The 25,309-nt window shown below is 42.4% G+C and overlaps 1 protein-coding gene across 13 annotated transcripts in view; it reads right to left on the reverse strand.

The window, feature by feature from the left end:
* Mast4 (microtubule associated serine/threonine kinase family member 4) overlaps positions 1-25,309 on the reverse strand; it is a 604,035-nt gene that overhangs the window by 336,111 nt on the left and 242,615 nt on the right. The window contains exon 1 of one of the 13 annotated variants that reach the window (XM_031360605.1): positions 23,600-23,716. The exons of 9 other annotated variants lie outside the window; for them this stretch is intronic. In XM_031360605.1, coding sequence (XP_031216465.1) covers positions 23,600-23,638 — 39 coding nt within the window. In that variant the 5' untranslated portion in view covers positions 23,639-23,716. Of the gene's footprint in view, positions 1-23,599; positions 23,717-25,309 lie in introns of those variants that run through there. 3 more of the 13 variants (XM_031360607.1, XM_031360611.1, XM_031360608.1) reach the window with 3 other exon arrangements.

Genomic DNA, 25,309 nt, shown 5'->3' on the forward strand with positions numbered 1-25,309 from the left:
GGGAGGAGAGAGGAGGGGAGAGGAGGGGTAGATCCGGGAAGAGTTTGGAGCAGTGTTGAATATGATGAAAATTCCTTAATTCTCAAAGAATTAAAAGAGAAAAATAATTATGGCCACTTAGAATAAAAATGAAAAAAGGAAAGGAAAAGCAATTCCTCAGTGAGGAATTTAAACATCACACACATACACACACACACACACACACACACACACACACACACACACACACATGGATGATACCCAAGACTTATGATATAGAATCATAATTGTATTACAAACTTGGCAAGAAGGCTTTCTGAAAAGGCTTCTCTCTTAACCTCCCCATAGGAAATCTACTTCAACAAACATGACTTGAGCAAACGGCCACAGTCATGAGGAGCAACATCTTGACTCTGTCTCTCATGACACTGGGCCCACAATCAAGAAATACAGACACCAGAATATGTGGTAAATCACAAAAAACCTTGAGATTAATCTTTATGTTTCCTGTTTACTTGTCTCTTTACTTATTTGTAAGGTCGCACTGCATTGCCCAGGCCTGCCTTGGATATTTCTGCTCCACCCTCATGAGCAATGAGGAATACATGTGCATACTATGACATTAAGCTTGTACTGCCTAACCTTTAACCTCTTGGTCTCACTTTGAGTTTCAAATGAGGGACTTCAGCACCCCATCTGCATTTCTTCTGCATTTTCTCTATGTAGTAGTATACTCTCCCAACTCATTTCACATTTTCTGCATGCCTCTTTCTTCATTCATAAAAAATATATAGGTAGATAATGACCATTCTAGGAAAGAGAGGTTGTACCTTATTGGGTTGCTCCTTGAAGATGACTGACAGATACCTCTACATTTTCTTCTCAAAGCTTGGAGACTTCGTACTGAAGTTAGAACTTCTATGTAAAACACTGATTTTTGCTTCTAATTTGGGGAGGAGGGTATAGTCCATAATCTACATGGATCTTAGTTGTGTGAAATGTCTTTCATCTCAACCCTTCACTCAAAGTCACTAGAGCCAGACCTGCATATAAGCAATAATACAATCATAACAGGTTTGCAGGCATGTCTGTATTCAGACAGACATACCCCATGATGTTCAGGGAATTTTCCATCTCTGATCCTCAGCTCTCCATTCTAGAAAATGGGATTAATAATGCCCAGCAAGATCATTCTGAATCTCAGGCCAATACATACAGTTCCCAGCAAAGACTAATATTTCAAAGCCATCCATCAATATAGAAAACTATTGTCTATTTTCAAAATACTTTACTACACTTAGCCCAATATTGTAACTCAAGGGAAATTACTATTCATTAAAAATAGTAAGAGGTTAGTTTCCTTGGCTTATAGAAGAGGATTCAAACTAAACAAATTTCCAGAGCCTTTCTGTCTCTAAAATAAATACCACAAGGAAACCGGCATCACTTAGCCAGTCAGCAAACAGTCGGAAGGAAGGACATAGATAGAAACTGTTCTCAAAAAGAATTACTCCACAATTAGCTCCTGCTCATCTTCAGAAGCAAAACTGCACCCAGGGAAACACTGGTACAAATGGAGACTCCAGAGAGAAACTGCACACGCTGTAATAACCCAGTGATATGTAACCGCTATTAAAACAAAAAGGGGTTAGATATGTGGCCCAGGTTTTTTAAAACATTAAGGAAATGGTAACTCTGAAGAGTCATTTCCCAAGGAATGAAAAAGACAATAAGCAGGAACAGTAGCTCACACAAATTAAACTGTCCTGTAAGAGCAATGGCCAGTGTGCAAAGAATGCATCTGAGGCCACTTGCAGCATCCTCGTGGCTCTTGCTATGGGTGTTAAATTTCCCGTAACAAAAACTGGTAACTAACAGGTTGACTCAAATTGCCTGGTGGCTTCATCAATTAGAAGGCAGCTCCTGCCCACTCTCCTATTAAGCCTCCTTAAGAAGCGGCCCGTGTTTTGTGCTGCATCTTTGCATAGAAGGACATAAATATATATATATATCATAATTATATATAATCATGAATGGTAAATTCCCTTGAGTTGTTACTGTATTGGGCTAAGTGTGATAAAGTATTTTAAAAATAGACAATAGTTTTCTATATTGATAGACGGCTTTGAGATATTAGAGTCTTTGTATTCATTGGCCTGACCTTCAGAATGATCTTGCTGGGCATTATTAATCCCATTTTCTAGAATGGAGAGCTGAGGATCAGAGATGGCAAATTCCCTGAACATCGTGGGGGTATATCTGTCTGAATACAGACCTGCAAAACTGTTATGGTTGTGTTAGTGCTTATACGCAGGTCTGCCCTAATGATTTTGAGAGAAGGGTTGAGATGAAAGATATTTATTTCACACAACTAAGATCCATGTAGATTATGGTTGGGACTACATCCTCCTCCCCAAACTAGAAGCAAAAATCAGTGTTTTACATAGAAGTTCTAACTGCAATATGAACTCTCCAGGTTCACTGTGCATGCTGAGAAGAAAATGTATAGAGGTATCTGTCAGTCATCTTCAAAGGGTACCCAATAAGGCATCAATTCCCTTTCCTTCTTAAGGAGAACCCCCTTATCTATTTGTGAATGAAAAAGGGGGCAGATATAGATATTGCTATATAGACAGAAAGACAGACAGACACATATATACATACACACATGCATAGACAGACAGGATTGGATGGTAGTCCTTAGTACAAAAACTCAATGCCAAGTTGGGATATTGTGCTAAAATCACATTTCTTTGTAGGATGATGCAAAGCTGTCTTAAACATAGAGTGAAATTATCACCTATGAGAAATGTTAGCGGCTGCGCCGAAGCCGGAATAACAAACACCGAGTACCAGCATTAGTGGGAAGTACCATTTTCCATTCCAAAAGAAGATATCTCCTACTAATATACATTTTTTTTTAAGGCTTAAGGTTGTTTCCATGTTTAAAAAATATTAAGATAGCTAAGGTACAGCTTAACGGTGGAACAAATGTTTAGTATGCACAAGGCCCTCAGTTAAATCCCAGCACCCCCACAAAATTGCTGACAAGAATTACAAACATAAGGGTATGTGTGTGTGTGCATACATATACATGTGTATGTATGTATATATATATACATATATGTGTATGTGTGTGCGTGTATGTACATACACATACATACTTATATGTAAACACACACACACACACACACACATACACACACATCTGTTGCGACTTGAGTTTTCCAGATTCAAATGGACTTTGAATGCTTCTCGGCAAACTATAAGCAGCCCAGTTCCTTCACAAACCCTATCACCCCCTGGTTTTCCCCAACGATTTTTACTTATGTGTTTTTAGGTCTATCCTGGGGACACTTTGGATTACTCTATGTGGTTTAGAAATACAGGCAAATTCACATTCTAGAAAAGGAATTGAAGCAAAAACTTGGGACAGGCTTTAGAATTGGCAAAATTTGAAAATAATTTAGGATATAAATGAATTTTCTGAAATGGGATGACCCAGGTAGGGAGTGATCTCTAACTCAAAACCTAATCACAGCCAGGCAAAGTTGCTCATGCCTGCAAGCTCAGCATCTCAGAGGCCGAGATAGAAGTACTGCCCTGAGTCTGAGGCCAGCCTGGGCCGGCTGCATAGTGGGAATTCCAGGCCAACCAGAACCACAGAGCAAGGCCCTGTCTCAAAACAAAGCAAAACAAAGCAAATAAAATCCCAAAGTAACTGCTTAGTGTAACTGCACAAAAGGACAAAGATCAGCCCTGTGCAGGAGGACCATCCCTGGGCAGGAGGACCATCCCTGTGCAGGAGGACCATCCCTGGGCAGGAGGACCATCCCTGTGCAAGAGGACCAGCCCTGTGCAGGAGGACCATCCCTGTGCAGGAGGACCATCCCTGGGCAGGAGGACCATCCCTGGGCAGGAGGACCAGCCCTGGGCAGGAGGACCAGCCCTGGGCAGGAGGACCAGCCCTGGGCAGGAGGACCAGCCCTGGGCAGGAGGACCATCCCTGTGCAGGAGGACCATCCCTGGGCAGGAGGACCAGCCCTGTGCAGGAGGACCATCCCCGGGCAGGAGGACCAGCTCTGTGCAGGAGGACCATCCCTGTGCAGGAGGACCATCCCTGGGCAGGAGGACCAGCCCTGGGCAGGAGAACGAGCCCTGGGCAAGAGGACGAGCCCTGTACAAGAGGATGAGCCCTCTGGTGGCATTATTCTATTTTTTTTCCAAGACATTAACTTAACAGTGTTCAAGCTTTTTCCATTATCCAACCCCACCAGAAACGTTTTCCCCTAATAGCACCCCAATAAATTTTAATATAGATACACTAAGAAAAAAAAAAAAGAGGATGAGCCCTGTGCAGGAAGCCCAAGTGGTCTCTTAAAAGGACACCTGAGGACCAGGAATGACCACACATCAATCCTGACCTTCATCATTCCACAACTTGGACTCCCTCAAACCATTTCTCTGAAATTCAGTATTCTTAGCCAATAGATGAACTAACTAAGTTAGACTATGATTTTTCTCCCAGCCTTAAAGTTCTATGATACTTTAATTCTAAGGCAGCCCAGGCTGCACCTGCTGAGGAGGAAAATGACTTTTTTCCCTTCCGTATTTAGATTTTGTTGTTTTTTTTTTTTTACAGTAAAGATCTTATGCTGTGCCCTGGATAGGTAAGAGAGGCAGTGGAAGACAGATGGGACAAATTCTTCAGCTGGAATTCTTTAGGGAACCAGGATGTGCTGAGGCAAGAGTCTAGAATTTATCATCTTTATTCTGGCTGATGTAACCACCACAAACAATTGCCTCATGCCTGTGAGGTAATGTACTTTGCCAAGGACCCCATCACCCCGTGAGCAGCCCTTCAGGCTCTCCCCTGTTTTATACATAACCTTTTATCAAATTAAATTTCTTTTTAAATTTTCTGCTCTGATAATAAAATCATCTAGGATATACTATCACAATTGAATGGCCCAACAACGCACAGAAACTTAAAATCACCCCGAATCCTAACAATTGAAAATGACAGGCATTATCTAGTCATTTCTCACACACATGACCATACTGTGGACACGACAGGGATAAAACCAGCTTTCTTATCTCAGGAAATGGATAAGCAGAAGGAAGAAAGTGAGACCAAGAAGTTATGCTGGAGTCTGAAGAGGAGAGGCTTAGGGTTAGGACCATCAGCGAGTATGCTGCCCCTGGCTTGGGTGGTGTGCTCAATCAACAGATTGAGCAGCTGTTCTTTTGAGCAGAAACATACAAATAAATTCTGGAGAAAAAGGAGGTGGTATGGGAAGGAAAGAAAAGGTAAAGAATAGAGTCATAGAAATGGGAGATGAGGTAGCAAAGAGGGGGAGGTTCAGGAGAGAGAAAGAGAATGAGAGAGACAGAGAGAGACAGAGAGACACAGAGAACAGAGAAGATAAGGGTAATAAGGAAGGAAGAGAAGGGTAGAGGAGGAAGCAGAGAAAAAGGAGATAGCATGCCCGAGGAGGGAGAAGCAGGCTGTCTGAGGAGAACAGAGATGCTCCTGGGCAGTCTTGATGGATTTCGGCTGTTGCCAGTCCTTTCCCCTCCTGCTAGGATATGAAGCAGAACAAAACAAACTGGGCGAAACTAGAAAGAAGCCTCAAATCTCCACCAACTCTGCCAAACACACTTCAATTCATCTAGGTCATCGAACCTTGTCTACTGGTGATGCCCTCATCATAAATCAAAGATGCCCCAAAGAACCAAGATAGCCTATAACCAGGGCACCCTCAGTCAGCCATGTCTGGGATGGGGTGTAGAATTATTTCACTGAGCTCTGCAAGGTTCCTGATGTGAAGTTCCGTCATGTGAGAGAGGGCGAGAGAAGAGCAACCTGCTGAGTATACCCCACAAAAAGCAAGTTCTGTTTGTATGACACTCAGAGGTACAGCAGCCACCCGTAGACGGCCAGCCTCAGACACGTGACATGCTCCATAAGAGAGACTGTGGAAAGTGAGCAGCAGCCCATAATTCTGAGAACATGTCACAAAGTAAATGTGCTGGGCAGGAGAAGAAAACTGGGAAGAAAAGAAGGAAAAAGAGAAAAAACAAACCAAATACCAACATGAACCACCCAGGCAAGATTTCCTTCACTACACATTTAAATTCTCATGTTGAAGTATGTGACAGTTGCTGGATGAATGTTAGCATTTGGAGCGGTCATGGTTAAGAGGCCAATAAAGAAAGAAACCTGTAGGCTGTCTCATGACTTGTGCTATTTATCACTGACAAATCATTTAAGTTGAAAATTATAATAGCTTAGGCTGGCTGACCACCGATGAAGCCATGCCTGGTAGACCTTCATTTGCCAAGCAAATAGAAACCTGCTGGCATTTAAAAAGCTGAGTTACAACCCAAGCACACTGATCCCTCAAAGAAAAAAAGGCCTTGAAACAGATGTAATTGGCAGTAACAGACTCGCCCCTATGACCATGTCTGTTTCTTATTCTCCTCCGACCTGCTCAGAAATCAACTGTCTTGGGTAAGACATATTTAGATCATGCAGTCACAAGGATAAGTAGACAAATTAACAAAGAAAAGTGCAAGAAATTTCATTTTCAGGTTGCCACAGTGGCCCCACCAAATACATAACAATTAAGAACTATTAAGTATTAAAAGGAAAAACTTCTATCATAAGCACATTAAAACATCAAACTTAGGCTGGAGAGATGGCTCAGTGGTTAAAAGCACTGACTGCTCTTCCAGAGGTCCTGAGTTCAATTCCCAGCAACCACATGATGGCTCACAACCATCTGGAATGGGATCTGATGCCCTCTTCTAGTGTGTCTGAAGACAACAACAGTGTACTAACATACATAAAATAAATAAAATCTTAAAAAAAAAAAAACCATCAAACTTTAAGGGTGCATTCTCTTCAAGTGACAAACTGTTTGAGTCTCATTGATGAAAGGATAATGGATTTGCTTTTCAAGACTGTAAAGGACTTACCCATCGGTGTCACTGTGCTTATCAGGCCAGGGTGACACAGCAGCCTCTGGCTGACTCGCAAGCTCTGCTCACTTTCCTCTCTTGGCTGTCCTTTACAACTAGACTGCCAACTTCCCAGAGCAAGTTGTCTCCAGACGAGCAGCTCTGGGTTACTGACGCTGCTCTGTATTTTCTTGAAAAACCCAGCAAGAAGTATCTGTCTCAGGTAGAATCCAGGGTCTAACAAGGTGACCAGGAGAATAAGTGCCCAGGAGACGTTCAAAACCGGTGTGACACATCTGTTAATACAAGCTCTCGGTGTGGTAGCTACAGCCGTGCAAAGGCATAACTCTAAATCAAAATCATTTTCCGTGAGGAACTTAATAAACTTTCCCACATGGGCCCCTCTCTCCCCAGGGCTAAAGTTACTTCAAACAGCAATGACAATTTTAAGTCCTATCTTTTTGCCTTAGTCATTTCTCTTTACCAGAATGGTTTCCCATCTCCCAACTGCTTCCTGAAAGCCTTCCAGACTCAAAGAAAATGTTCTAGGAATTTTATACTGCGATATAACTTCTGCCGCTTTAATTACGGAGTCTATTTCTTCACATTGTGAATTAGGCTTATTTTCTCTAGGCCCCAAGTGTTTTAGCTCTAGAAACAAACTAACTTCACTTCCACAGACCAGAAGAGCTTCCCTCTGTTCAACAGACTAATGTCCATTTCATCCCCCTTCATAAATAAATGTCCACAGCTGCCATTTCCTTTTCAAGCCTACACTTGGAAAACTGCGATGTAGCTTAAACTTTTCAAGGCCATCGGGAAAGAAAAGATGAGAGAACCCATGACCATTACTCAACTGGGCTACACACAGATGCCATGCCACATTTATCTCTGCATTTCCAGGTTGTACTGATCAATCTTGTCACAACAACGAAGGCAGGCTACTTATGGTGAAAACATGTTGATTTAGCTCAAGGTTCTCAAGATTTAAGGACAGGGTATGGGCATCAGATAGGCCCTGGGGGGAGCCTCATGAGGGAACATCTGCAACACTGAGAGGGCTTTGACAAGGTGGGAAGCAGCAAAGAAGAGTGAATGGGACCAGACTCAGCTAACTCAGAACAACTGACTGGGACCCTGAAATGCTTGAACCCTTCTGGGACATTCCCAAAAGACTTCTAAAGACTTCCTTCCCATGGGGTCTCTAGCTCTGAAAGATGCCATCAGCCCTCACATCTCCAAACCTGAGACCAACCTCCAGACACATGGACGCTTGGACACATTTGAACCATAGTACACACTATTTAGTCTGCATGACACTTTCAGTGACCTTGTCACAGTGGGCCATCCTGCTGACCTCAGAGAGGCAATCATCAAAAATGAGGTCGGACATCTTAGTTTGCAGCTAGTTGCCGTCACTTGCTAATCCTATGAATTAATGGCAGGTTAGGCAACTCTGCCACTTCCTCTTCTCAGGACAGAGAAAAGTACTCCCCAGGGGCTGCAGGAGAAAGGAGACGTCATAAGCAAAACACTGACGATGTTGCTATGTACTTTGTAGCCCCATCAAATTGATATTCAAGACTACTACGTAGGATGCTCATTTTCAAGAGTATCTCTGAAGTCCCTGGGAAGAAGCCCAAATATACATTGTCCAATGCATAACTGTCTTCTTACTAATTTACCTATCCCTTCATGAAGTGTCACTGAACAGTGAGCTACCGTTAATCACTTAATACTAGTCTTTCCTCTCTGCTTGTGGCCATAAGCTTCAGAATACTTTTGTCAGTCATGCCAGTCAGACATGCCTGACCTGTCATTAATTCATAGGATTAATGCAAGTGACGGCAACTAGCTGCAAACCAAAATGTCTGACCTCATTTTTGATGATTGCCTCTCTGAGGTCAGCAGGACAGCCCACTGTGACAAGGTCACTGAAAGTGTCATGCAGACTAGTGTGTGCTGTGGTTCAAATGTGTCCTTGTGATCTCTACCTAGCACATGGTAGAGACCAGAGACCACCAATGCATGGAGGTCCGCCTTTACTTCCCCTCCTCGTGTGCTTACTGGTGGACCTCATCCATTCTACTGATATTAGAAAGTGAGTCCAACCACAAGAATTTCTGCAAATTCTGAACTCTGAAAATGGGCACTGATGCACCCTAGTCTACATATCAAAACTCCCATGAATATTTTTCTTTCCTCTGAGTAACCAGCCCTTCCTAGAAATAAAAGAATCTTCCATTGTATAAGAAAAGCTGATAAGGTCACCTTTGATGCTGTTCCCATGGTTTTATTAGTGCCTATATGATAATGCCATTGCTATCTCTGCCTCTGGGCTGGTTTTGGTCTCATCTCTTCAGACTTATACATAGCCTTCTTGTCTACCACACATCTCCTCTCAAATGTTCCATTGAGGCCCAAAGTTTGACGAGAACAGGGTGGAAATGGTTTCTAATATCTACTGTTGTGGCCAGGCTTCCCATAACCCTACCCTGCACAAACATCCTCTATGTGCTCTCAGAGCATCCTGACAGGTCCACCCATTTACTGAGTGAGGGCTTACTATGTGGCTGATAAACCATCCCAGCACACAGCTGTGTGTGAGATTAGCCCTTCTTCTCCATTTCTGGCCATAAGCTCTCAGCAGACAACAGGAATCCAGTCCTGTGTGACCTTGTATCTCCATGTAGCAAACCCAAAATTGCAAAGCAAATACATGTTGGGTGAATGGCTGTTCCCGAGAGATGGACCTAATAATGATGCTACAGAATAAAGCAGTCTACACAGACCACAGGCTAATTCCAGGAAGAGCTGGGATGCCAAGAAGAATGTAACTGATCATTTTGATTTTTTGTTTGTTTTTGTTTTGGTTTGGTTTTGGCAGAGATATATAATCCAAAAATGCTTCCTCAAATTAAATCAACATGATGCTGTGTTCCTGAAGTAAGGACTGCTTTTATCTGTGTGGAAATAGCATCAAGTCAGTGTATACCTGTGTCTGAAAGTTTAAGGTGTAATAAAAGTTGAGGAATGAGGAGCCCAGGGTGGGAGGGAGTTCTGCAGAAGTGAGGAACCAACCATCCATAACCTTCATGCCAATACATGTGCACAGACACACACACACACACACACACACACACACACACACACACACACGCACGCACGATCTGGATTGGCTGAGACCAGCTGTTAGAGATGAATGCCAGACTTCACACCAGCTTCCAGTTTAGAACAACGTAAGGAAAGTGTCTGACAATGGCAGGAAGGACTAATATAATGTGAGACACCCTTCTAGTGAAGAGGCAGGAAATGAGGCCGTGCAGCCACTGTTCAGGGTGGCTGCTGCCAAGCTCCCAGCTATCTACTTTAACAAACCCAAGGGGGGTTGGGGGACACAAATGGACCTAACTCAGAAAAGTTAGTAAGAGCCCAACCCTAGCCATTTCTAAAACCCTTCTGTGTTCTAAAGAGGGGCACAGGCACACCCGGATCAATGCATCAAGATTTCCATGGAAGCTTGTTATTTTCTCTGAGCAATCAGCCCTTCTGAGAAATGACAGAACCTTTCAGGGTACAAACAGAGCTGATAAAGTTCCTTCTGACATGGCTCTCACAGAGGGACAGAATGTTTAATTCGGATGATTATAAATGTTCCTCCCCAGAGATGCAACATTTAATAAAGAACTCCAATTAACTCTGTGTTCCTTCTACCAAACCAGGTATGGGGAAGTGAGTAGTCCTGAATCAGGTAAGAAACCATTCTCTCTTCTTGTAAGTGAAGTGACCAAGGCTGGGGAAAGAGGGCCCTGAAAGACAGTGATTGTTTGGAGGCCGGGGGTGTAATTGTAGAGCAGATCAAATAGCAGTGGAGCCATGCTACTGACATGCAGTATTCTCTCCAAGGAACCTGACAAATGGAAAGTCATACACGACTTGAAATCACAGGTGAATGGACAGAGCAGGGAAGAACATTCCTTTTCAGGATCACTAATGTAGTGACTATCACACACAAAAAAAGGAGCTTTGACATCAAAGCTCCATCTCACAAAAGCCTTTTAAGTGTCACATACAAAAGGGCCAAAAAGCATCAAGTCATTTTGACTCCTTATCCCATTCATAGGTAGGGCATTTAAAGATAGCATCAATGAGGGACAGCCCTGGGGTGGGCATATATGTATGTATGTATGTGGACAAATACACGAGGATATTTAAGCCCTAAATTTCAAGGTATTTCCATTGGTTAAAGTTCACTAGGCTAATGTGGTGTTAGATGTAGAGTTTCACTCATGAAATTTTAAATAATAGTAATGGGATTTATCTAGATACACCGGTAGAACCTAACTATAAAGCACATGAATAAAGACTGTGCATGAATTTCGAATGCTTATTTTTCAGAAGAAAACAAAGAACCAAATGTCTGACTTCTTGGAGTCTCTAAGCGTAGCCTGGATTTGCATTTCAATAGCTTCCAAGGTAAGCACTGTGAAATTGGTCAAATGTATAGACTCGCATCTCGCCTCCAACCCGAATCAACCAATTAGTTTCTAGAGAAAGTAGCGTAGTGAAGTTGCTATCCCAAACCTATTCCCACAAATGCACATCAAAGTCATCTCAAAGCAAATACGTTGAGAACACAGGTTTTCAATGAAAAAAACTCCAGAGTGGAAACACAAAGTGCAGGCACAGCTTGTATGGCCAGGAAACACACACACACATACACACACACACACACACACACACACACACATACACATACACACACACACACACACACACATGCACATGCACGCGCACACACCAAAGTAATAGACAAGGAAGGAACATTAAAATATGAAGACTAAGGACCAGTAGTTTGGTAGAAAGGTAAACTTGTCAATCTGTGTCTCTTTAAAACTAAACTAGTTTCAACACTAATAGAAACAAGCTGTACACAGGAGTACTGTGGGACCCATCCCCTGAGTTACCTTGTGGCATGGAGTAAGAGAGACTGATATGGCTCCAGGACAGTTCCCCCTTGACCCTTCCTGAGTTCCCTTCTTCACTAATTTTTGGAAAGTGCAGAGAGGCCCATGGCTAGGAATTTTGTATAACCTGTCTGGGCCCTTTCAAGGACAGCATCATGGTACTTCTCTTCCTATCTTTCCTAGTCATTTTTACTTCCTTTTAATAAAAACAAGGTTATTAGAACAAGAAGCCCAAAAGAGGAGGTGTAAGGTTTGGCTCATAGCAGGTACCTAAGAACTAAAATACAAACAAATAAACAAAAAGAATTGAAAGAAATGAGAATATAACAGGAACAAGGAAATGTAGGAATAGTAAACACAATAAACCTCCTTTTGCTAAGTGTCCACTCACATGCCATGCAGTGCTGTGGTCTAAATGTGGATGTATCCCCTCCTCATCCCAGACACTCCCATGCCAAAGCCTTTACTCCCAGTGTAATATTTATTTAAAGGTGGGCCTTTGAGTGGTTAGATAGATTAAGGCTGGGTTCCATAATGGGGTGGGGCTAAGGATGAGCCCAGCATCTTCATCCAGCCAGGTAAGTAGAAAGAGACAACAGACACAAAGTCTGTAGGCACCTTGATTTTGGACTGTGAGAAATGACTGTACTGCTAAACCCCAAACAAATGGAAGCTGCGCTCTTGAGCCACACACGGTGGAGCCATGTGTGAGGCAAGTGCTGGGAGCATACGAGGAAGCCAGCACATACAGCAGCAGCCACAACCACAACTCCTCCAGAGCTTAGGCTGTCCTCCCCATGTCCTTGACTCCACCCAAGGTGATTTACATATGCACTACACATGTCACACTTGTTTTTACAACAGCCTTCTGGGTTAAGAACTATATCTTGCTGATAACAAAGCTTCAAAGGAGCACCGTGCCTATGGGGGTGGAGCCAATATATGGTGCACTGCTGTTAGCCATACAGAAGCCTGTCCTGTGCGGGTCTGCAAAGACAATGCGAGCAGCCTAGTTTTGACTCCAGGCTCTTGGGCCCAGGCTTAATGGGCAAGGGCTGTTCTGGTCATGCTCCTCTCAGGATAAGTCCTCAGAGACAACTCTGGGAACCGGCCCAAGCCAGCATGCTCCAAGACCTCAGCTGTCTTAGACACACATAGATGAAGGAACCCAAGTGACACAGGTGAGCTGAGAGTCCAGCCAGGAGAAAGTACCCCTGCCGATCATGAGGCCACAAGAGGAGAATGTATACTGAGTTCTACCTACAGGGGGATGTTTTAAGAAAAATAATCTACTTTCACACATCATCAGATATGACTCATCTTACCAAAATGAGTCTCACAGTTGAGTTACCATACATCCCAAGAAAGGACTCATGAGCTTCACTATTAATGTAAAGAATAAGATTTTAATGGAAAATGGCCAATAGTGTTGTCAATAGCATTAATTCAATTTATCTCCACAGGAATGCTAAGACTGAGCTAATGTGTCATAAGACACTATGAGAAACTATTAGCGTCTCATTAAAAATATATGATAAAAATCACAAGAAGAAATAAATCTGTAGACTTATTTCTTTTTAAAAAAAAAACATTTTATTTTTAATTATGTGCCTCTATGTGACTGGATGTGGATCTGTGCACATGAATGCAAGCACCTGTGGAGGCCAGAAGTGGGAAACAGATTTCCTGGAGCTGGGGTTAGAGGTGTGTAAGCCACCCGATGTGGGTGCTGGGAACCAAACTGGGGTCCTGTACAAGAACAGTAAGTACTCTCAACTACTGAGCCAACTCTCCAGTCCCCCACCCAGACTTAATTCTAACTTGGAGCATCAGGTTTTCAAAACTACCAGTCTGCTAGTGCTTTCTTTAGTCATTTTGAAACCTCCGACAAAATCTGTCAATTCCTCCAACTTCCCTGAGGACTTGCGTGTTCTCCACAAATGAAGTTCAGCAAGTATTGCTAATAAAATAAAGCCAGCATTCTCACGTATTGGACTCTCCAAAAAAAAAAATGAGTTTAGTATTTGTATTATCAATATGACTTAATGGCTTTGTGTACACGTTCACAAGTGCCAAAAGAAATTGGAAAGAGTGTCAGAAAACTGATTAAAATGGTCCCTTGTAGCCAGTGCCTTTTAAAGGTGAATCCTTTATCTTCAATTACAGATATTCCATTCAAATGGAACAAGAATTTCAGTGGAATTTGATGTAATCTCACTTAGATTTTAAATTCACTCACTGTTTCAGGCAATATGGTACCTGCCTCATCATCTTCATTTAAGAATGAATTGCTTTTTCCATTATAGCCTCTCTCATCTGAGGTGTTTCACTCTGCTTTTCAAAATTGTATTGGAATGAGACTTGTAGGCAAGTTGTCAAAGTTGGAAGCAATTTTCAAAATGAAAGAAAAAGAAAACGGGAAAAAAATTCACATATCTTCTGGATACATTAAACTACTCTGTGTACTCCAATTTTAACCATCCAGGCAAAATAAGTATTAAGATACTCACTGTAGTATAATTCTCAAAACTATCCTAACATAAATCTGTTAATCTGGGAGAATCTGTCTTCTCCCCTTACTCGAGGTCTAGACCAATTATTTATTATGGCTGATCACATCAGACTCTCATCTAGACGCCTCTTGAGAAGACTAAAACTACACATACAACTGGTCCCTGCACACAGCCCCTAAGTGGTACCCACAGGTGCCATGTCTCTTCTTAACATTCATACCGCTTCTTGCTATTCGTCTCTCCTCACTAGCCCCGAGCCTGGGAGTCACCTCCAGTCTCCTCCATCCCTTCTTTCCTGACCAGCGACAGTCACTGTGTCCTGTTGACATCAGCCCTAAATTGCTGGTCTTGTACTTCCTCCATCAGCAGCTCTATTCAGCAATACGGCTGACCTCACTCCCAACCTGACAGCTCTTTATCCTGCTTCTAGTATTGGGCTCCTCCAAGCATTTGCCATGAACGGCTGATAGCTGCTAAGACATTTCTATGATCTACTCAAAATTCTGCAATGGCTTCCGTATAACACTGTTACTTAGACTTGGTTCTTTGCTTCCTCTTACAACTGTCTGAAACTCCTTATAAAAGACACGTCTGTCAGCTATGCCTTGCACACCTTGTGTGTACAACCTGCCCAGTGTGATCTTATTACCTGCTCGAAACTCATTTGGTTTCCACTATTTGACAGAGAGAGTCAACCACCATAAAGTTATGTCGAACATGGCCTGGAACTCAGGATGCTTGAAAATTGACATTGCCTTCATCATTCTGTAAGTCTCTCCCAGGTCAGTTACACATTCTACTTGCCCTGCTAGAGTGTAAAAGAAAAACACACTTTTCTGACATAGACCTGTTCAATACAGCTATCATCATCATCACCATCATCATTGTTGTTTTTGTTGTTAAACATCTCTGGAAAGGAAGGCAAAGGATAAATAAGGGCTGTTATTCACTGCCTAAAGGAAAGCAGAAACACTCACAACCCATGTAAAATAATAAATATGAGAAGTAAAATAGGCGTGCTTTCCATGAGAACATTCCAGTCAAAATTATGGACATCTGTTATCTCTGGCACTAGGAGGAAGTTAGTAGGAGCAAGGCAATTGTCCCGGTATGCCCCTGCGGTAGTTTTCTGATGTATACCATGGAGCATGTTGGCAACAATTCAGAAAAGGTAAAATTGCATGTCCATGCTTTGGCCTAATGATCTAGTGCTGCCTCTAGCCATCCCCACTGTAATAAGCATGCTCCCAAGTGGGTAGCTAAATGGTTTGCATGCTCTGTTACTGTCATTGATGCTATCTGAGAACTCAAGAAATAATACAAAGGGTTTTCACGTCCTCCCCTTACACACACACCCCTACCTGTCCATTCAGAAAACTCAAACCACATCTTACTGGAAGAGAGGAGGCCAGACACAGCACTTCCAGTGATGTCATGTGTGTATCATGGCTTAAGGAACAGTACATTTCAGCCATAGCTGTGCACCCCTGCCAAGTGGTAACAGAACCCCTGTGTACTATGTCCAGAGCACAGGCAAGAGGAAGCTCACTGATAGCAACAGGGACTTCCAAAGTTTCTCTGAGACAATGATGAAATAAAACCAGTCTTTATAAACCCTCTCTTTTATTGACAATAATAAAACATATCATGTTTGGTATAAAGGGAATGGAGACAGATACAAAGTTCTCATACCACCCCAACACAAAGGAGTTAATCTGTTAATGCATTTTCTTCTTATCTGGATGATATGAAGAAGAACAAAATAGATTTTAGACGTTGGTTATGATGAGTGGTTTTCAGACTTCTTACATCTCACTGTGATCCATCCTTAAGAACTCTGCAAATAAGTGCTATTTGCTTACTGGTGAAGAATCAAACAGCCTCTGAGATCACACAGTCCATGGTACACATGAGATGACTTTCAACACTCTAAAACATGTGCAGGCTCCTGCCTTCTGTCCCATTAGGCAGGCACAGACACCCATGTGCATGAACGTGCACATTCGCAAGTGCACACACACACACACACACACTTACCCCTGATCCATATATATGTTTGCATATGTGGATGGTACACATTTTAAATAAGCTTACATGTTGATGTTAGCTAGCAAACATGCTTTCTTAACCACTTGATGCACTGTCAGCTCTCTGATGTCACTAAACACATTCCAAAACCACAATGTTAATGGCAGTGCTGCCCTCTACCATGTGTACTGTGAGTTATCTGCCAATCTCCCTGGTTATGGTTGGTGCCAAGAAAAATATGTAATTCTACGATAAGTTGGTACAGTCTACTTGTATTTCATAATTTATTTGAAATACATTTCTAGTAAATTCAAGCAGCCTATTTGCTTTTGTTAGGTTCTAGTGTCAACAATAAAATGATTGGTGGCTTCATGCATATTGATTGTTCTAAGTTCATGTGATTCTCAATTTTTATAGCTTATTGATCAGCTTGTCTATTATCTTCTTCAGTCTGCTCACATTCTTTTAAGTAATTTCATTGTTTGGAGTGCAACATTATCAAAGTTTTAGGACCTATCTACTCTAAGGCATTTTTTTTCAGCTATAGCTTAAACTTAAAAATTTTAAAGGTATAATAAATAAAACCACATGACACTTCAAAGAGGCAAGCGAGAACTAAAAAATGAAGAACAATCTGCTACATATGTAGTCAATTCTGAGCATCTAGGGCACACATGAGAAGAGAAGATGTGAGCACAGGGTGTCATGACTGGATTAAAAGATGCAAACTAGCTCACCTAGCAAGGGAAGGCAGACCTGCCCATGGGCCATTTTGTCATATGTGTCTAAACCAATTTATTGTATGGGCCTAACATAGGGACAGCACCCAGCCTAGTGGGTGGAGCTTCCAGGGTCAGGGTAGATTACAAAAAGTGGAGAGATGTTTCTCAGTCATTTTCCTCATCAGCCCTCAATAGAAGGACGTAATATTAAGCAGTAATTCTGCAAAAAGACCTCTCTGGAAAAACGGATGAGGTAGTGGTTGTAAATTCTAGGCTGGGACCTGCTGGAGGGCAGTCTGGCAGACGAATCAGAAGAGTTCTCCTGGGTTAGTCCCCTCACAAAATGCTGGGTGCCTGAGTCTCTGAGCCCCTCTTCCCACTAGCTCCTGACCATGTTCTATTCATAGGGATAAAGGGAAAATATGGATGGGGCAGCCAAGGCAGTGGTCCTCAGCTCTCCTAATGCTGCGGCCCTTTAAAACAGTTCCTGATGTTATAGTGACCCCAACCATAAAATCATTTTCATTGCAACTTCGTAACTGTGATTTTGACACTGTTATTATGAATTGCAATGAAAATATTTGGTATGCAGATATCAATATATGACCTCCAACAGGGTCGTGACCAACAAGTTGGGAATCCCTAAGGTTCTATTAACTGCTGTCCCCTCTTAACCACTTTTGTTCAAGAAGTTTAACATTCTCTTGCTGCTTCTGGTTTCTGCACAGTCACCTAAGCTTTCTAATGTTCCCCACATCACTGCATTAAAAATCTTAAACTAATTTGTGCACGTCGAGAGTCTATTGCCTGGATACTGAGGACACCCTTACTTAATTACTTAAAATTGCACTCTACACAACTCTGAAATAACATGGAAGAGAGCTAAAGTTAACAGGAAAGGTCCTGAGTGTTAAACCTGTGCTAGGAGAGTGCTTATCCTCTTCAGACTTCCATGGCTATTGTGCAGATGCAAACATGGAGATTCAGAATGGTGAAGAAACTTGACCCTGGGTGCAGAGATATTCCACGTCACTGAGCACAAACCTGATTCTAAAGTCTAAAGATCGTAAGTCTAAAAACTAAAGAGTATAGGTCTAGAGTTTTAAAATGAGATATTCACAAGTAAAATAATCAAGTAATATAATAATTTAAAAATATAATAATTCCTATATGCTATAGAATTAAGTGTGTAAATAAAACAATGAGATCCTGGGAAGATTAGGGTGGAATGCAGTCATTATGGAAAATTCTATGAACAACTGAAAATTTACTTTGGGTTGTAATAGACAGAAAGAATTGGGGTAAAATAAAGAAAGGTAGCCTGGGCATGATGGTGCATACCTTTGTTCCTATCACTCAGGAGGCAAAGGCTGGAAGATCTCTGGGAGTTCAAGGTCAATTTGGTCTATATAGTGAGTTCCAGGACAGCCTGGGTTATATAGAAACCCTGCATGAGAGGGGGGGGGGAGGAGGGAGAGAGGGGGGAGGGAGGGAGGGAGGGAGGGAGGGAGGGAAATTTATATAACTATAGGAAAATGGGATGCAAGAACATTTGCTATCCTCAAGAATGATGGGACAGTCTTGGCACACCATAGTAAGACTAGAAAGGTAGAGAGAGCAGATGAAAGATGATCCACTCATTCTTATTCTATCCTGGAGTAGAAGGGAAGTCTGGTGCCAACATGGTTGAGAAACAGGCTGGACAGGATAGGGCTTTGAACACTGATACCAGGCATCCTGGCAATCCAGGAGGAAGGATGTTAGACCTAAACTCTACACATGTTCATGGAGATCTCACGGTTTGGTAAGAGGATGTTAAGTGATGGAGAAATCAAACTTGGGAATGAGGGTGACAGAGAGAATTATTCTATCATTCACAGAATGATTATAAAGATAGATAATGATGTGTTGGGTCCTTAACTATGAAAAAACAGGATCTAGTATTGACTGACTGACTGATTGATTGATTGATTGATTGATTGACAGATGGTGTTTTGAAATATGGTTCCTCTCTGTAGCCCCAGCTGTCCCAGAACTCACTCTATAGACCAGACGAGCCTCAAACTCAGAGATCTACTTGCCTCTGCCTCCTGAGTGGTAGGATTAAAGGCATACTCCACCATGCATGACTTCCAATTTACTTATTTTTACATCATTAACATTTTTATTATTAAGACTAATGATCCACTGAGTATAAATGAGTTAATTTTTTTCTGAATTTAAAGACATATCAGCTTTAACCACCAGCAAGCTACATAATCATGCCTGTCTCCAAGCAGAAAGCAAACTGCTCAGAGGCATCAGAAACACTATTCATGTGTGCTTCTAATCGGTCTAACAAATTAGGTGGTCATTCATGGCAAACGCTCATTTATGCCCCAGTGAAGTTCTTCCTGCCTCAATGAAATCTACAGGGTTTTCTAGAATTGCTGGAGCAGAAAAGCACCCCATCCCAAGAGGAACTTATTCCTGAATTTGTCTACTGTATTCTTCTAACTAGATGACTCCAAATGGCCACCCAGAGTCTTCAAGGGAACAGGGACAGAGTGGTACCCCCACATAAGGAGAGTGCTGGCAAATCTCAGATAAGGTATAAATACACTTCTAATTACATTAAAGTTGGCACAGAAGGGACACTGAGATGAAATGACTGGAATGACCTACACTCAAGCACAAAATAGAGGAGATCTGAAACTCAGATCAAACAGAATCTTCAACCGCTTCTCTGCTGTCTAAACTTGAATTCTAGACCAACATCAGAGGAAAATCAGACAAAAGGCTCCTGTTTGTTTGTTTGGTTGGTTGGTTGGTTTTTTCGAGACAGGGTTTCTCTGTATGGCCCTGGCTGTCCTGGAACTCACTCTGTAGAACAGGCTAGCCTCCAACTCAGAAATCCGCCTGCCTCTGCCACCCAAGTGCTGGGGATTAAAGGCATGGGCCACCTTGCCTGGGCTCTTTATTAGTTTTTTCTCGAAGGTGTATATTGGGAAGCGTGGATGAGATCAGGCAAAGAAAGAAAATCAAACAAAGCCCAAGCATACCCGGAGTCTGAAACAGAAGCATCTTGTTACTTTGTTGTTCTGCATCACACAGGAACAGAGGAAACACTGTTTCCACATCCTAACAGTACATGCTGCCTTGGAAGTAGACTTGCAATGGGAATATTTAATGGGAGAAGATGATGCCTAGGAGGTCACAGCTCAACAAGACTGCAGGAAGAGAACGGCAGAAGCCTTTCTCAGACACCTCACCCCTCTCACACCTTCCTTAATGATGCTGGGTTCTCAGTGTTGTCGAGCTTTGGAATGCGACACTGGAGATAGGGACACTCTCATTAAAACAAATAAGAGGGAAATATATAATGGAAATCACTAAAACAATTAATTTCCCTGACAGTTAAAAATATGACCCAGAGATGAGGGATATTAGGTCTGAAAGGAGCCAGTTATCCATTGACAAATTAGACCTGTCTAGAAATTCAAATTGCCCGAAGTCCAAGGTCTGCCCGAGTCCATCAGTCAGATTCCCTCCTGTTTTGAGATGCTGTCTGAGAAGTTTCCAGAATCTAATAGTGAAAGTCTCTGGGGGCTCCTGCTCACACTCTTACTTCAAAAGCAGTGGCTGAAGTAACCATCAGGGGCACTGGAAATACTCCCAGTCTACCCAGGACACAGAAAGATAGAGACACCTAAGACTGCAGCTCAGGGAGGCTGCCACTGATGAGGTAGCCATGCTCAGAGGGAATTTTATGTTCTGACTAAAATAGTTTTTTTTTTTCTTTTTTCAAAATCCAAATTTTAAAGACATTACCAGTATGCCTGTTCTGAAGAGCTAGAGGTATCAAGATCTTAAAATAAGTTCCAAACACACACTGTAGGATTCTGCACTGAACACATATTGCATTATTGCAAAATTAGATTTTAGAAAATTAGAATACTGTGCACTTCAGATTTCTGACACTAGGCTTTAAGTTATTTAGAGATCTGGTTAGTTCCACATACTGTTCATTTATTCGATGCATAGACTCTCATTCTCTCTAGTACACAGCACCCTGCATATTTACAACTGCCATGCTCTCTCTAATCAATGTTTACTGGCTTTCCTAATGATGGCTCTAACTTAAAGATAATATAATATCTAATATTTATTGTATTAGGTGATCTCTAACTTTAAAAACTCAAAAATACCCACTTCTTGATTTTAAAAACGCAAGAGTCCTGTGTTAAACCATGTCATATTACAGAAAATGAAATAGAGCCCATGGGCAATGTGGATTGCTCAGGATTTCCTATACAGTGAGTGTCAGCAGCAGGGATAAAGAGATGGAGGTTTGCTCTTGGTTCTGCTGCTTCAGGTGTACCTCACCAGCACCCTGAATCCTACCCTCACTAGGTGGCGTTCCTCTTACAAGTTCTACAGTAACGTCTCTTGTAATGCAAATGCAGACTTTTTATTGTGTCCTTTACTTACACTGGAATTTCCTGAAACAGCTGCTCTGTGTGTGATGTCTTTAAAATATGAATTGCCTTGGAGACAAGTTGAATGAAGCAAATAGGGGCATGTGCCGCTGTAACTGAGCAACTTTCAGATACTTCTGAGATCTTATTTCTTATGGTGCGAAGACTCAATTCCTCACTCACAATAGAAACTGTTCACTATTGAGCAGGATACTCTGGAGGAAATCAGGCCAGAGCAGGCTTGCTACAACAGAGATCATGCACACTAATCCCACATTAGCAAGTGGGGCTCCTTTGTGTTGTTGCACATCGTTTTAGAAAGATGCAACTCTAAACTTTAAGTTCAAAACGACTCCTTTTCTGTTTCTAAATTAAGATTCACTGACACCAACAACCTCACAAAACCCCTAAGCCTCCAACCATCTCTGATGTCATTATAAGAGATAATTACGGAATGAAAAGAACCCCACATACATTTCTTCTCAAAAATATATTTAAAAACCATTAAGTTAAACTACAGGGGGAAAAACACGAACACATTGCTATCAATTAATAACAGTGGGCACTACTGGAAGTTCAACAGCAACACATCACCGTTTTAACAAAGAGCCCTTCCATATTTAACCAGTGACTCCAAAGGGGGCAGGAAGACACACAAACAGCTGTGCATTACCAGAACTTTATGGAGAGGAGGAAAACAAAGAAGAGGAAGTCACAGCAGTGACTGTACATTCAAAAACAATGACCACAGGACTCTCAAAGGAGGTCATCTGTTTACTTAGGTCTGGAACAATGGATGGCACTGAACCCCAACTTTTTCAATCCCTCTCTTGTCTACCCACAAATAATCCTCTGACTTGCCCACAGCACTATGATGTTAACTGAACATAAAGAATGTCACTATCTTAACTGACAACCCCCAAAGCAGCTAAGGGACAATGACTCAAAGGGTCACCAAATAAGCATTTCTAAGCATGTCTAATTTGGAGCCCCCAGCAGGCTTATTGTCTTAATTTCAAAAATAATGAGCAAGAGCTCAATAATGGCCAGATTCTTTCCTAAAGGAAAACAAAACAAAACCAAAGAAACAAACAACAAAACACCCCCCCCCCAATAAAACAACTTTACACAGCAAACAGAGCCATTGGTAGGTAAATAATTTGAATACATTTAAGCTGTGGCTTCCTTAAACTCAACAACTGGCTGCCAGGCAGATGTGGGGTTTTTTATTGTTTTTGTTCTTTAAGTTTTTATATTTGCTAAGTTTTCACTTGGCATACATTTGTACACACGGGGGGGGTAGAGGGGGGAGAGGGAGAGAGAGAGAGAGACAGAGAGACAGAGACAGAGACAGAGACAGAGACAGAGAGGCAGAGAAACAGAGAGAGAAAGACAGAGAGACAGAGAGAGAACACTAGACAAAGTTGAACACAGAAAAGTAAGGGGGGGGGGGTCACACACATCTTTTCCAGTCTCTTCAACACAGACAACTCTAATCCAGTTGCCAGTAGAAACTTTCACTTTACAGACAGGTAGAAGTCTAACAGCTGTAGACAATTGCCTGGCAGTCACACAGATGCCAGGAGGAGGTGACCCCTGTGCAAAACTCAGTCCTGTGTTCCCATTACTAGACAGAGTTGCTACTGCCTCAGACTTCCCTGACATTTGATAAAACACCCGAGCTTCTTATCAGCTGCCGCCACCACCCCAGACTGAACTACTCCTGAACAACCATGCCCAAAGTGTCAAACTAAAAGTCCTGTCTATTGTCTCTGACAAAAGACCCTCCCCTCATTGAACCCCATCCTGTGTCAGACCTGTAACGAGTGCCCCAGCAGACCCCAGTGCCAAGTAGATATTAAGAACTGAGCACACAGCTATACCCAGTAAGGGAATGTCACGGGAACTTTGAAATCGTCAATGGCTAGCCACTGACAAGGCTGCATGTCAAGAATGGAAGGTTCGCCTACCTGGAGCCCTCTCCGTCTCAGAATGCTGGACTCATCCATCTCCCTCTCTGCTTTCTCTGAGCCTGTCGCCACAGTCTGGCCATGCTGTACTACCTCTACTTGGCCACGCTAATTCAGAGCCCCCGCAGCTGCTAAACACTTACATCACGCTCTAGCTGATTGGAGCCTGAAGTCAGCTGGTTCTGTTTAGTTATTCACTCCACCAACTTCGGAGATCACGGATGCTCTCGCAGTTCGCCAGCCCGGGAGAGCGCAGCAAGTGGGCTCCAGACAGACACCTAATGTATTTCCCAGGCAGGCGAAGGAGGCTTTCGCTATCAGACTGGAAATCCGTGGGATCCCTGTTTTGTTCTTCCAAATGCTGACCGGTGGTTTTCCAGGCAAGCAGGTAAATGGCTTTCAACAGCGACTTTGGGTCAAGCCCCTTCCGAAGTCCAGAGTAAATCAGCGCTGACACACACCTCTTAAAGCAGCCACTGATTGGGAAGGTGAGAAAGAAAAAAAAAAAAGAAGAAGAAGAAGAAGAAGCAGAAAAAGAAGAAAAAAAGAAAGAAAGAAAAGAAAAACAGGGCCAGCTGGTCACACTCAGTGACACCACCACTCACTCCTGGTGCTTGTCTTTTCAAACGGTATCAAAGGAAATAAATCGTAGCAGAACACACAAGCGGCTGTCTGAAACCTGAAAGGGAGAGCTCTGGGCGCGGCTGCTCCTCAGCCACCCTCCAGGGAGCACTTCCCACCCGGAGATCTCCATCCCTTCACACAAACATCTCTCCGGGTCAGTTCCCAACCCTAAAACACAGAGTGCATGTTTTAATTTCCCCCACCCAGGACTTAGTTCTGCTGATATCGGACCAACATGTAAAAAGAAGGAAAAAAACTCTAAGACCGGTCATTAGCTGGGATATTAACCTATAAGCTGTTGGGGGTAGGGCGGAGGTAGATTCCCATCATGTGCAATTTCACAGTTTGTTTCGGCTTGTTTACTCCGCTCATCTTCATCTTACTGCAATTCAAAGCAACTACCAGATGAATATTAGGTTTCATTACTGGCATGGCACAGGAGTAACAAATATACGATACTATCAATTTATAATAAATAATTCCTCCTGTGTCTGCTGTAAAGATATTTAAATTGGGGAATTGTTTGGTCCTCAGGGAGGCAGGCACTCAGTGGTGTGTCTGAGAACCACCTCCACAGTCTCTTGACAGTTATAGATTTATCTTCTTGGAAAACACAGGAAAGCAGCCATAAAATTATTTAAAATATCAGTGATTCTTGGATTCTTACCTATACCAGAGACCTAAAGATTTTCAAATGATAGGAGGGGAGAAGAAAGAAATGTCTGGTAGGTCTTTACAGACCCCCCACCCCCTTCGCTTTCCACTCCCTTCCTGGCTGTCAGCATGCTGGTAGCCTTGCTATCAATTGATTAGATTATGTCATTAAAAATAGCTCTGGGATTTATGAATCTAAGCACTGAGCCAAACTGGTTGCATTTTACAGTGCCAGTGCTTGAATACATCTCTCGACACACAAAAGAAGTCCAGTTGGATGGTCCCTAGCTGAGGCTCACCAGAGAAGGGTGCCAGAGTATTCTCCATTTCCATGTGTTCATTTGATGCCAACTGAAGGCAGAAAGCCCCAGAGAGATTTTTAGCTCTTGCCTACATGTAGAGAAATGATGCTACATCCAGAGAAGTGGAGGG

The sequence above is a fragment of the Mastomys coucha genome, unplaced genomic scaffold, assembly GCF_008632895.1.
Source record: "Mastomys coucha isolate ucsf_1 unplaced genomic scaffold, UCSF_Mcou_1 pScaffold8, whole genome shotgun sequence".
NCBI lineage: Eukaryota > Metazoa > Chordata > Mammalia > Rodentia > Muridae > Mastomys > Mastomys coucha.